At 41.9% G+C, this 14,071-nt stretch overlaps 1 protein-coding gene across 2 annotated transcripts in view; it reads left to right on the forward strand.

Moving 5' to 3' along the window:
- The window catches only part of LOC135539879 (arf-GAP with GTPase, ANK repeat and PH domain-containing protein 1-like), a 53,550-nt gene extending 39,978 nt beyond the window's left edge, over nt 1-13,572 (forward strand). Inside the window, exons 8-19 of one of the 2 annotated variants that reach the window (XM_064966072.1) lie at nt 154-318; nt 566-652; nt 862-966; nt 2,172-2,337; nt 2,667-2,786; nt 2,975-3,112; nt 3,512-3,571; nt 5,123-5,274; nt 5,932-6,022; nt 7,412-7,634; nt 7,962-8,313; nt 9,869-13,572. In XM_064966072.1, the coding sequence (XP_064822144.1) occupies nt 154-318; nt 566-652; nt 862-966; nt 2,172-2,337; nt 2,667-2,786; nt 2,975-3,112; nt 3,512-3,571; nt 5,123-5,274; nt 5,932-6,022; nt 7,412-7,634; nt 7,962-8,313; nt 9,869-10,111 (1,902 nt within the window). In that variant the 3' untranslated portion in view covers nt 10,112-13,572. The remainder of the gene's footprint in view (nt 1-153; nt 319-565; nt 653-861; nt 967-2,171; nt 2,338-2,666; nt 2,787-2,974; nt 3,113-3,511; nt 3,572-5,122; nt 5,275-5,931; nt 6,023-7,411; nt 7,635-7,961; nt 8,314-9,868) is intronic. The other variant, XM_064966074.1, reaches the window with a different exon arrangement.
- Nucleotides 13,573-14,071: the final 499 nt, after the last annotated feature.

A 14,071-nucleotide genomic window follows, 5' to 3' on the forward strand; every position in this document is an offset into this window, starting at 1 on the left:
TAATAATGTTGGACTGGCTGTGTTCAGATCAGGGCCTAATCAGATATATAGATTTTGTTTCCATATTTATTTCAGATCTTCAGACATCATTCTTTGCTCTCTGTAAATCTCTCACTCTCTCTTTTCAAATTTGTCTGTCACTCTCTCTCTCAGGCCAGTAATGGTGGTCAGAGCAGTGACTACTCGTCTTCTCTGCCCTCCACCCCAGTGATCAGTCATAAGGAGATCGGTGGGGCAGCAGGCGGGGAGAGGCTGGGCAGCGCCACCCCAGGGTCTGTCCGCAGCGCCTCCCGGCGACGCACCGGCTCCCGCTTCACGGTAACATATACACACGCAAGCCCCCCCCCCACACACACACTTTCACATTTACTGACTTTAGTTTCCTCATCGACCAATCCATAACCCTCTCAGTGGCCCTGTGCTTTCTTTGAAATGTACTCTTCTTAGCTCTGTTCATGGATTATAGTCCCTCTCCTTAGCCTCTCTGTCTGTATATTTCTCTCAATCTCTCGCACTCTGTTTTCTCCTGTTAATTGTTGTCGTTTGTCCTGTGCCCTGTTTGCAGGGCCGTAGGGGCAGTGACTCGGAGAGGAGGAGTACAGACAGTAAGACAGGAGACCTGGGCAGTGGACGCTCCATCCCCATTAAACAGGTGGGTGACAGTACATCCTGTAAAAGCTGTGTAGAGGGGAACTCAACGCAGTCTTTTGGAGCTCACCACAAACAATGAACTAACATCATGGAGCTAGGAGAGGGACTCAACTTAACTTTGAGAATTTCTAGGCTCTTTTGGCATAAGAGTGACGAACGATAACAAAGAACAGATAAAGAATGTTATCCTTGTCTCCTCTCCTCCACCAGAGTGTCCTGCTGAAGCGCAGTGGCAGCTCCCTCAACAAGGAATGGAAGAAGAAATATGTCACGCTGTCCAACAACGGCATGCTCTCCTATCACTCAAGCGTCAATGTGAGTCAATGCGAGTCAATGCACTGACACACAGTGCTACACTATAGTCTAGCTGTTTGTATGGACACATCCCTAATAACCTCACATATACTGTAGCTGATTAGAGACACACACTTATGATAGAGCTTCCTTAGATTGAGAAATGGAGTTTGTCTTTTTGACCATATGACCTGACAGGGAAAACTCTGGGCTCTATGACAGGGACTTTGGAGTATGGTTGGATAATGAATCCCAGAGTTAGCTAAAGAGTATGGTTTGGGGGTCGTTCCACGAAATGAGTGCCATTGATATTTTAAGTACAAATATTTCATTTTAAAAGCCTTTTATATTAAATTAATTGCCATTACATTTTTTTATATGAATAAAGACAGCATTTTGACATGTTCCTCTGTGCACCCTCTTTGACTTCTAGGAAGATGTTAACCCACTTAATTCCAAAATTCTCACCATCATTGTGAATCCCTAGTTGTTATGTTGCTTTCACAGTCATTTCTGGTGATGTATTATTTATTTAATGTGATTTAGTGACTCATTCTAAGGTAAAAAAAAACTAAATTCCCCTAATTTTAAGGTCAACCCTGTTACGTGAACTAAACTCTTGTTTTAATATGGTGAAACTATTCCTTTTTCATAATATTTTTCAAAATAAACATTTGACAACTTCTAGTCAAACCCTAGTGTAAAAGCAGGTGAGCTGGTTCTACTATTTTTGGCAATTTTCTGGTGGTTTTGGAGGATAACGGAGTTGGTCGAGCATGATTTACATCAACCCTGTTACCCATAGATAGACAGGCTAGAAATGTTTTAACAATATATTTTTTGGGGGGAGATTGCATTCAATTGCCCCTCCCTGTTGCACACAACAAGCTTGTCACAAAGGGATTCATGGCTGATTTAAGATGAAATCGTCAACCGTGTTATGGTCAACCCTGTTACTTTACTTGCACTTATTATTTTTATTTAACCTCCTTGAGATGTTTATTTTTATTAAGTTGAACATGTGCTCTTTTTGACAGAATGTAAAAACTATGTGAAACAAAATGTTATTTTCCCCCACCAAGTTACACTGCTCAAAAGGCAGCCAATTGGTGTAACAACCCTTGTATAACCTGCTGAACACTATTGAATCCCAGAACGGATTGAACCATGCTACAATACCACTATATATTTTCTGTAATGGTTGACCTTTCCCCCTGACCTGGCAGGACTACATGCAGAATGCCCATGGGAAGGAAATGGACATGCTGCGGGTGACTGTGAAGGTGCCAGGGAAACGCCCCCCTCGTGCTGGTGCCATCCCTTCCTGTGGCCCTCCGCCTGGCCTCAACGGCCTGGTCAAAGACGTACAGGTGCCTGAGGGGGCCAGTGCAGGTAAAAGGGGCCCCAAAAGGACAGCCACTCTCTCTTTATCACTCTCTCTCCCCTTTCATTATCCTTCTCTCTGAATCTAATCTAGAGCATATTCTCTCTATCCATCTCGGTGTCTCACTGTTTTGCTATCATTCTCCCTGTAACTTACTCTTCTCTCATCCATCTCTCACCAGATTTGGGATGTAGAAAAACATTGCACTTATGTAATAGAACATGAATAAGCACTTGACAACTTTGAGAGTGATCTACATTCTTTGCTTTGATCACTGAATTGTCATGAGTGTCTTTATGTAATATTTCTTTTAAATGTATTTCTCTCTCCCCCATAGTCCCTGGTAGTGGCAGTAACCTCCTGCCGGTAGAGGAGGGGGCGGGAGGAGGGTTGTCAGAGGGGTGTAGAGGGGTGCAGCGCTGTCCCTCTACTGTCTCCTACAGGGCCCAAAGTGTGGGTACGTACACCCCCCTCATCCTCTGTGGACTTTGTTTATTTATTCTGTCACTTTTGAATTTGCTAGCTCCTCTAGTGTACTCTTATGAGTTATTGTGGATATGATTCTCCACTAGATTCACATACCCCGTGAGATTTTTTGTACTGTTATACCATATGACACAAACTTATTTCCTGTGCCTGTGGCAGACACTGCCGTCGAGGGTGTGTCCAACCCCTCCTCCTCTAAAGATACAGGTCCCGCCTCCCCGATGGTTGACAGGAAGAAGCATCGCAAGAAGAAGAGCATGAACCTGAAAGGAGACACAGCAATTGGCCAAGCAGATGGTAAGCTTCCAACAGTAGTGTATTCCGGGTTTAGTGAGGTTAAACATTCAGAACATTGCAGATAGAACTGCATGAGATTCAATAGGATGTGTTTTACACATTACATTTCTATCTGAACACTGCATCCTCCTGTTCAAATCTTTGTTGAGTAATTTTAGACTTTGTGTAGACTTTGTTTGTGGATAAACTTGAAACTAAATGTGAAAGTGAACCGGGAATGAGTCAATACTGAACAGACGTCTAAAGAAAAACATCGCTCTCATCTGTTATTGCCCTGCTGCTTGAAAATGTTGACTTATTTTCTCCAAAATATCTGCCGTTTTCCCTGTGCTCCTTCATTCTCTCTCTCTCCCCTCTGCTTTCCTGGGACGTCTGATCTGCTAATCTCATACCCTGTAGCAAAGCGCAAAATGTGGAAACTAAAAAGCTTTGGTAGCTTAAGAAACATAAACAAGACAGGTAATGAGGGTGTGTTTCTGTCTGTCAGCCCTGCTTTTCATCCTGTCTGCATGTCTCTGTCCTTCCGTCTGTCCATCTGTCTTGTATGTCTGTCCTGCTGCCTGCTTTTCTGTTTGTCAATTTCTCTGTCACTGTGTCTGCTTTTAAGATGCAGTAGCACCATATTGACTTCTCTTTTGAGCAGTGTTCATTTTGGCAGCTATTTTAGATTTAGTTTGTCTTAGTTTCAGTCTTAAAATAGCTTTTAATCGTAGTCACATTGAGTAATTTCATTGTTAGTTTTAGTCATTATCAGTCGCCTAAAACTCTGGACAAATTTTGTCTAGTTTTAGTCACAGACATTTTAGATACATAAGTCAGTGTATTTATATCTATTAAATAATGATTATTCAGGCTACCTTGTACTTTCATCATGTGCACATTCAGACAGCCTTGTCCAACTATGCCCTCGTATACCTTAGCTGGCAACATTGATATTGTGGCAGATTGTAACCAATGCCAGCCATAATTAATCATATAGGCTATATAGCCTTGGCTACAGGTTAAACTATTTACAGCTCAGATTTTCTCCCCATACATTGGTTTCCTTGAAAATAAAATAGTTTGAGCTTTACAAAAATGCCAGACGTATTACTGTACTCCTAATATTCAACAAATAGCATTCGTTTTTCCCCATAGGAAACACAACTCGTATTTGCGGACCGCAGTGCGGGAACGGCAACACAGATGAATGAATAACAGTGCACTTGGAAAAATAGAGCCTACGTGAATGTAAGAGAGAGGATAAAACATTGTTTCTAGTTGAGGTCAGTTACAAGTCAAATGTCCTGGTTTCGCATCAGTTCAAAAGATTGACGAGTGATTGAAGTGACCGCCTGGGATCTTTGCGGGAGTGCTGAACAGATCAGCTCAATCAGACCACACAACTGAAAGATGACAATTCTGCCAATGAGAGGATTGCATAAAATATTCTGCATGCATGCTTATGATTGGACAAAACAGATGAAAAGGAGCTTCAAATGAAATGTACATTAGTCTCAGGTGGAATTCTCGTCTTGTCACATTTTCGTCGACTAAAATGGAAAGTAATTTGTAATAGTTGTAGTTTTTTTCCCCAGGGCATCTCATCTCGTTATCGTCATAGTTTAGTTAGGATAAATAGGCTGTTGATTAGTATTTTTCATCCTAGTTATTGTTGACGAAATTAACACTGCTCTTGAGTCTCTCGAAGAGAAAGAGCCTATCTCCATTCAGTAATAGTCTTCTCTCCATATACTCCATGCATCTTCATTTGTCTACCATGACAGCAATGCAATAATGCATGCCGATGTCTACTTAGCAGATAAATGCTGTTTGGCGATCCACCACCAAATCATTGTGATGGAGGAAGAAACCCTCTGAATCCACTGTATGGTAATTTGTCATTAGGGCCATGAGTTTAACCTGACCTCAGGCCTAATTGGACCAGGTCATGTAGTCAACTCAGGGTCCTATTTATCATGTTTTGCCTGTCTCTAATACAAGCCTATATATTGTCTGTTCTGTTATCAGACGAGGATAACTTTGACTTCCTTATCGTGTCAAGCACGGGCCAGACGTGGCACTTTGAGGCCCAGAGTGTGGAGGAAAGGGACGCCTGGGTGACTGCCATCGAGAGCCAGATCCTGGCCAGCCTGCAGCTGTGTGAGAGCAGCAAGAACAAGGCAAGGATGCAGACATACACACACAAATCAAATCCCATTGTATTGGTCACATGCACATGGTTAGCAGATGTTATTGCAAGTGTAGTGAAATGCTTGTGCTTCTAGTTCCGACAGTGCAGCAATATCTAACATGTAATCTAACAATTCCACAACAACTACCTAATACACACATCTAAGTAAAGGAATGGAATAAGAATATATAAATATATGGATGAGCAATGACTGAGCGGCATTGGCAAGATGCAGTAGATGGTATAAAAGACAGTATATACATATGAGATGAGTAATGCAAGATATGTAAACATTAAAGTGACTTGTGATCCACTTATTAAAGTGGCAAATGATTTCAAGTCAATATGTAGGCAGCAGCCTCTCTGTGCTAGTGATTGGCTGTTTAACAGTCTGATGGCCTTGAGATAGAAGCTGTTTTTCAGTCTCTCGGTCCCAGCTTTGATGCACATGTACTGGCCTCGCCTTCTGGATGGTAGCGGGGTGAACAGGCAGTGGCTCGGATGGTTGTTGTCCGCGCGTACACAGAGACACACACATGCACCCACACCCACATTACAAGAAAATATCATCTGCATCTGGCAAAGTGTTTGTCTTGGAAACCAGCTATTACTAAGGAGAAACTAATTGTGTGTTTGTGTTCTTCAGGCTCGTAAGAACAGCCAGAGTGAAGCTGTGGCGCTGCAGGCTATACGTAACGCCAAGGGCAACAGCCTCTGTGTGGACTGTGAAGCACCTAGTTAGTCAACTCATTCATTACTGTTGGTTGTATCTCACTTTTCTGCTCTCTTTCTGCTTATTCAATTTCTCTTTCCTTTTGTGCTCTACTGCTTTCTCTTCCATCTTACTGTCCAGCTAGCGCATAACGTTCTGAGGACCATATGTTTCTTAGAGCTTGGCAAGAGGGTGGTTGGCCAATGGTTATTTTGCATACAATCTGCCCACAACTTTCTGGGAATTGGTACAGGATAGTTGCTTGGCTTTGGAAAATTCTCAGCACATTTAAGAAACTTGACAAAAAAATGTTTCTTGGTATTTCATTAATATAACAGAATTCCTAAAAGTTCAAACATGATTACATTTAACTTTGATAATGTTCTTATCAAACTTTCTCCAACTGGTTTGACATTGGGAATGTTTTCAAATAGTTCAGAGAATATTGAGAAACAATGTTCTTCTGTGGGAATTTCAGTACTAAAGCATAACGTTTCCTCATGGTTCAATTTAAAGTCATGTTCTCAAATTGTTCCAAGAACATTAACCATAAAAAACAAACTTTTGTAACGTTCAGAATATGATTTAAAAACATATATATTCAGTTCTGAAAACGTTCTATAACGCATTATTAATGCCTAAAGAAATTAATTTCCATTTGTCCTATCTACGCTTGGAGTTTAAAAAAGTTCACCCAAAATAAGCTATTAGTGTTGTTAAGTCTTATTGAAACATTCAGTGAAGTTATTCAAAAACATCCAAATAACCTAGAATTTCAATTCTCAGGGTGTTAATAAAACCTCCCAGGAAAACTTAAGTAACTATAGTTCAACATTATCAGAACATCCCTGCTACCTGAAAATAATTATTCCCAGAAAAGGCTAAATGTTCACTTCTGTTCTCAGAACGTTTAAAATTCTTTCAGTTTTACTGGTCAGGAAACGAATGGCTTTGTTCCCACAACCAATGTGAAACCAAAATGTACGTTCCCACAACTTCCATAGAATCAAATGTGTAGCTGGGTGATCTCATTGAGCTTGGTTTTCAGTGGGGGGGAAACGTTCTCCATCAGGGTTGGGGTCAATGCCATTTAAATTCCAGTCATTCCATTCCAGTTCTCTTCAATGGAACAATTGAAATTTTAAATAGAGTTTGGTTCACTTTTTGAGGTGATGAAAATTGAAATTGACCCCAACACTGTTCTCCATATCCTTCCACTCTTTCTCCAGTGTAAATCCTACTCATGTAGTTGCAACCCAGAACAGAAATGCATTGTAATACCAGTAATCTAATCCCTTCTCTGTATTTCCTCTCTGTTTATCCTATGCATGCAGTTTCAGGCCGGACTAAAACTGTACACATTTTAGTCTACTATTTAGTGTGATCCCAGAACCTGCTGTCTCCCCTCTCTCAGACCCAACGTGGGCCAGTCTGAACCTGGGGGCTCTTATCTGCATTGAATGTTCAGGGATCCACAGGAACCTGGGCACCCACCTGTCCCGTGTCCGCTCTCTGGACCTGGACGACCTGCCCAGAGAACTCACCCTGGTGCTGGGCGCCATTGGCAACCACCTGGCCAATAGCATCTGGGAGGGATGCACACTGGGCCGCCGGAAACCAACACCCAACGCCACCCGGTAGGAGGACTAGGGATACTGGAGGACTAGGGATACTGGAGGACATGGGATAGACACTGGGAAACAGGGGATAGGACAGGGGAAGGGGACACTTAATAACATGTGAATAAGTGGCAAGTTTGCTGGACTGCAGTTGCGGTATGAGTTATTGTTGTTATTGTAGTAGAGTTCCATTGATAGAAGTGTTAGAGCTAATAGTAGTAGAAATAGTTGTGTGTGTGTGTGTGTGTGTGTGTGTGTAGATTCTGACTACATACACATGCCTGTTCACACACTGTTCCCTTGGTAACTGTGTGTGTCTCTGTAACTGTGTCTGACTGATCCCAGAGAGGAGCGGGAATCGTGGATCCGGGCCAAGTATGAGCAGAGGCTGTTTGTGGCTCCGCTGGTCCCGCCTTCCCCCTCCATGTCCCCCAGTCAGGGGTCAGAGGTCAACACGCTGTCGGCCTGTCTGCTGGTGGCCGTGATGGAGAGAGACCTCCCCCGCCTGCTCCTCCTCCTGGCCCACAGCACCAAGGACGACATTAACGCCCCACTCCGCCCAGGGGGTCACCTCTCTCCTCAGCCCTCTGCTGCATTCCCCAGCTCTCCCATGGGGGGATCCCCCCTGCCGCCCCACTCAGCGCTGCATGCCGCCTGCCAGCTCGCCGACGTGGTCATGACCCAGTTGCTGGTCTGGGTGAGAGAACGTCCCTCCTTTAGTCTCTTCATCCTTCTTTTCCATTTTTTGAGTATCCATCCACTCATGATACTACACCCAAAGACTGGTAGAAATGTCAAATAAAATGTTATGTTACATGCTTTGTAAATAACAGATATAGACTAACAGTGAAATGCTTTCAAGCCCTTCCCAACAAAGCAGAGTAAAAAAATCAAGAAATACAATGGAGGAATCGTAGAAAGATAATTACACAGTGAATAATGACAACTCAGCTATATACACGGGGTACCAGTACCGAGTCGATGGGTACGAGGTAGTTGAGGTATATATGTACATATAGGTAAGGATAACGTGACTAGGCAACAGGATAGATAATAAACAGTAACAGCAGCGTTTGTGATGAGTCAAAAGAGTTGGTGCAGAAAGGGTCAATGTAGTTAGTCCGGGTAGCTATTGGTTAATTATTTAACTAACTACAGTACTTAGCAGTCTTATTGCTTGGGGGTAGAAGCTGTTCAGGGTCCTGTTGGTTGCAGACTTGATGCATCTGTATCGCTTGCTGTGCGGCAGCAGAGAGAACAGTCTATGACTTGGGTATAGTAGTGTGACACTTCCCGAATGCACTGTATAGCTATTTTTTGTTGAGTTTTCAGACCCCTTCCCCTTTTCCACATTTTGTTAAGTTACAGCCTTATTCTAAAATTGATACAATAATATTTTGTCATCAATCTACACACACTACCCCATAATGACAAGGGAAAACAGGTTGTTAGAAAGGTTAGTAAATGTATTAAAAATAAAACAAATACCTTACTTACAAAAGTATTCAGACCCTTTGCTATGAGACTTGAAATTGAGCTCAGGTGCATCCGGTTTCCATTTATCATCCTTGAGATGTTTTTACAACTTGATTTGGAGTCCACCTGTGGTAAATTCAATTGATTGGACATGTGTATGTCAGAGCAAAAACCAAGCCTTGAGTTGGAATTAATTGTCCGTAGAGCTGAGACAGGATTGTGTCGAGGCACAGATCTTGGGAAGGGTACTAAAAGATGTCTGCAGCATTGAAGGTCCCTAAGAACACAGTAGCCTCCATCATTCTTAAATGGAAAAAGTTTGGAACCGCCAAGACTCTTCCTAGAGCTGGCCGCCTGGCCAAACTGAGTAATCGGGGGGGGACGGGTCCTTGAGTGCCCTAGCTAGAGCCCAGATTTGAACGTGATCGAACATCTCGAGAGACCGGAAAATAGCTGTGCAGCGACGCTTCCCATTCAACCTGACAGTTTGAGAGGATCTGCAGAGAAGAATGGGAGAAACTCCCAAAATACAATGTGCCTAGCTTGTAGTATCATACCAGATATTTAGAAATATTTGCAAACATTTCTAAAAACCTGTTTTTGCATTGTCATAGTCATCAATTTTAAAACAAGGCTGTAATTTAACAAAATGTGGAAAAAGTCAAGGGGTCTAAATACTTTCCGAATGCACTGTACATGTCTTTTTTATCCACTACAAATTTCAGCTGAATCTTATTGCCCGCTCTCATTCTCCCCCTCTCTCTCCCTGGTTGCAGTATGGCAGTGATGTGAGGTGTCGGGACGCCCAGGGGCAGACGGCCCTCACGTTGGCGCGTTACGCAGGAAGTCAGGAGTGTGCCGACATCCTCCTGCAGTACGGCTGCCCCAACGAGCCGCCCCCCTCGGTTGCCACGACACCCAGCCTCTCAGTTGCCACGACACCCAGCCTTTCGCGCAAGAGCAGCGCCACCAGCCTCAGCCTCAGCCGCAGCAGCAGCTCCAGAAGAGCAGTGTCTTAATGTGACAGGGGTTAGAGCACACTGTGTGAAAGTGTAAGTGTGTATGTACGTGTAAAAGTGTGAGTACATGCAATATGTGTGTGTGTGTGTGAGAGAGACAGAGGTTGTGTGGGTGGTGCATGTGTGTTTGTGACCATATGCATGCCAGGGTAGCTCTAGTTGAAGGGGGAGGCTGTGTCATCAGTGTCCTCTAAAAGAAACTCATAAACTCACACCAGGACGTAGTCCCAGACCAGAAGGACTGAATGAACAAGCAGCCAACACCATCACCACCCTTAGTGGTGCAAGGGTCAGCTGTTTATTCACCTACACCAGCCCGCAATTGCTAAATAACCCATCCGCAACTGCCCGACTATATGTGATAAAGTGAAAATCTGAGGCCTGACCCTAACCCGCAAATATATAAAATGCTAAAAGCTGTAAAAACTACCCAACATGTTTCTGGCAACATTTCAGTTTGGCTTGGATGCATATTTTATGTGACTGAAATAGGCTACTATCAGCTTTTCTGATGATAGGAAAGATAGGAACTTTACAGACGGTCCCTAACCACACATTCATTCTCTCAAGATGCTGAAATAAATAATATTTCTCCATTCCAGTCAAAATGTACATTTGGTGTATAATTTCACAAGTTAATATTATATTAGGCGGTAATAGACCTATATTCAGTGTGCATATTTCAGGATACTATTCCATTTAAAGGTCCAGTGCAGCATTTGTATCTGTATTTCAAATAATTTCTGGATAACAATTAAGTACTTTAGAGTGAATGTTTTCAATTAAAATGGTCAAAAATAAACAAAATTGACTTCTTAGCAAAGAGCAATTTTTCAATAAGAATTTATCTAAGACTGTCTGGGAGTGGTTTGAATGGGGAGGTGAAAACAGAAAATGTGCTCTTATTGGCAGAGAGGTTTGGAACTCTTGTCTATTAACTAATTTACCACATGATGATGTCACCATGGAAGGCCAAAACTCCCTCCCACCAAATCAGGCTGTCTTTTCAAACAGAGCTTACACTAAATTGTACAGTATAATTCCAACCTCAGTGTGGATATATATATATATAACAAATCATGTTTTTTGAATGTACTGGGCCTTTAACCCATCTGAACAGTAGCCTATAGTTCCCTTGATGTACCATTTTGAAGTCCTCCTCGTGACTGTCAAATTTGTATAGCGCCTCACAATCACACATAAGTTGGCACTGCTATCATCCTCTTTTACCACTTCACCAAATCTTTCCCAAACATCAGGCTACTGTTTTGGCGCTTCTATTTATTTTCAACTCTCCATTTTGCAGCTCGTCTCTTATTTAATTAAACTCCAACATTGTCCTTTTTCCTCAGTGGATCGACGTGAACTTTTTCTGCTTAAGTTCATAAAAGCAATTGACGATTGCTGTGTATTCAGAGAGTGTACAGTTAGGCCCTAAAGTTTAGGCTTAGACTACACTCTAGCACCAGATAAAAATAAATGTAGCCTATAGATATGAATTGCAAAAGAATTATACATTTATGGATTTCCTTTGATGCATAGTTTATTCAACCCGCCTGCTCGCCATTCAGCCACACATTATTTAATTGCCCTAAACTGCAGGTTATGAGTCAACCCACACATCACTAACCACAGTAAAGTCAGGAGGCAGAACTCCCTCTAACTTGGCTCTGTGCATGCATGTTTGAAAGAGGGGGACTGGTCTGGTCAGTGGGGTACCTTGTCCCCACTATGGCGCTGATAATATATACTCTTCCAGGCTCACCTCACCACTGCTCTGTTGGACCTTTTTACCTGCCAAAAGGTGTGCTACTGCTTCACCTGTACCCCCCTACCCTGAGCCTCACTAACACATACTGACTGACAGACAGGGATAATGTAATGCCAAGCTCTGGGGCCAAATTGATGGCCTGTCCTGTATACTGACTTGGGTTCATGCCCAATTACATCTCTCAGACCACAGGGTTGAGAGAAGAAAACAAACCAGAGGTACAGAACTGCAATAATTGAATTACCAGTGTGAGACAATGGATGTGTCCTTCTCGCCCTTCTGTACCTCTGGATGCTTGAAGTACCATGATAAGACTATAGTATGAAGACGGGAAGATGGTTTCTGCTCTCAACAGCGGAGAATGTCAGTTTAAAATTCATTATGAACATTTCTCCTGTGCTTTGATGGTTATGGTTGACGTGGAGCAGCTTAACTTAAAATGCAGCTACATTTATAAAGATGCTTCAATATGATGATAAAAGGAGTATGATGGGGCTCATTGAATCCTCTGGATGACATTGTACTTATACAGAAACTTAACAGTGGAGTCAAGACCAACAGCAATGGCCAGTGCTGGAACTATAATGACCACTGTTAAAGTATCACTGTACCACGGTCAGACAAAACGGTCAGTTACTGAACAATGCTCAGCTGAGATCAAATTCAAAAGAAATACTGTCCAACAGATATAGGATTTGTATTTTAAGAATAAGGTCAAAATAATAATTGTATAAAAGACTTATGAAATTGACATCATTACTATACTTGTCATAGTTATCAATATTGAGAAGTACTTCATGGACAAGAATGTTAATGTGGGTTCTGAAGTTTGTATGGTAGGTTATTGTTTAATACACACAAGGGTTACTCTAAGCTGTTCAGAGATACAAAACTGTGACAGATTTGGTGATTATTTTATTTGGCAGTCCGCTATCTCGCTCCCTGACGTCACTTTGAGATCCAAGATGGAGACTTGTAATGTGTGTGAATAATGCGTGTTTTGGAAATGAGACCCATACACCCACTAGGCCAGTTTCTATATGTCCTATTTTAGCTGAACAGTGTTACTGCCAGACACCATTGTATTGTGAAACAAATTAAATGCCTTCCAGTTTGATTGAATGTATTGCAAATATTGGGAATGTTTTGTGTGCACTGCCACACCCACAAAAGAAAGGGGTTCAAAACTCAAGACGTCATTCTCGATTATTATTCCAACTGTAAAAAATGATTATTAGTAAGGGAAATTAATTGCCTTGTATTGAGAATGAAAAGTTTGCTAGTGGCCACAATAGAGACCATTATCATAACACCACAAGGACCATGTTGCTTTTATATTGGGACTTATCAATCTACTGCAGTATGATCATACCTCTTTTTTTAATGACTGAAAATGAACATTTGTCTGTAAATTGTGTATGCTTCTTTTGTTTTGCAGTGTTTTTCTACTCCTGTATATGATTCATGGCTCATTCAAGTTAGCTGTCAATACAATTACTGTCAAACCTGTGGTTTAATTTATATATTTGGGAGTGTTTCATATTTTAATGTGCAACTTTTATCTGCTTAAAACATAAGGAAAGGAAAAACAGTATACAACAAAGCAACAATAAAAATGTTGTATTCTGGGTATTTTGTCATTTGAATGAATTGACATGAAGGGATATATAAAGCTGAGGAATGGATCGGTCTCTCTACATGTATAGTTTTTTTCCTATGCAAGGTGTGTGTGAGAGGGGGGGGGGTAAATCAACAAGTGAACCTGAAACACTCATTTCCAGTGTCGGCCATGGGGAGGCAGATATGTATATTGTAAATATCATTCAAGAGTTCTGTGGTGTTGGCTCAGGCCGAGCCACAGAAACCTGCTAATTAATCCTGGTGTGCGTCCCAAATTACCCTTTTCTCAATGTACTGCACTACTTTTGACAGGGCCTATAGAGTATCACAGTGTTTGTCATAATACCCATAAAAAACTTACCGGTCAAACAAGGAAATGGTTCCAATTGATTTTCCACCATTTTTCCCATAGATTTTAGAAACACAAATAAGGGATGTGTTTTGTGTAGGCTTACCTTGGCGTGACATTTTGATAAATCTTTGTCACCCCCCCCCCCCCCAAAAAAAATAATCTTAATGCTAATTTGCCTGATAATGTCGCGATCAAAGAACTACAAATGCCATGATGA

The sequence above is a fragment of the Oncorhynchus masou genome, chromosome 5, assembly GCF_036934945.1.
Source record: "Oncorhynchus masou masou isolate Uvic2021 chromosome 5, UVic_Omas_1.1, whole genome shotgun sequence".
Classification (NCBI taxonomy): Eukaryota; Metazoa; Chordata; class Actinopteri; order Salmoniformes; family Salmonidae; genus Oncorhynchus; species Oncorhynchus masou.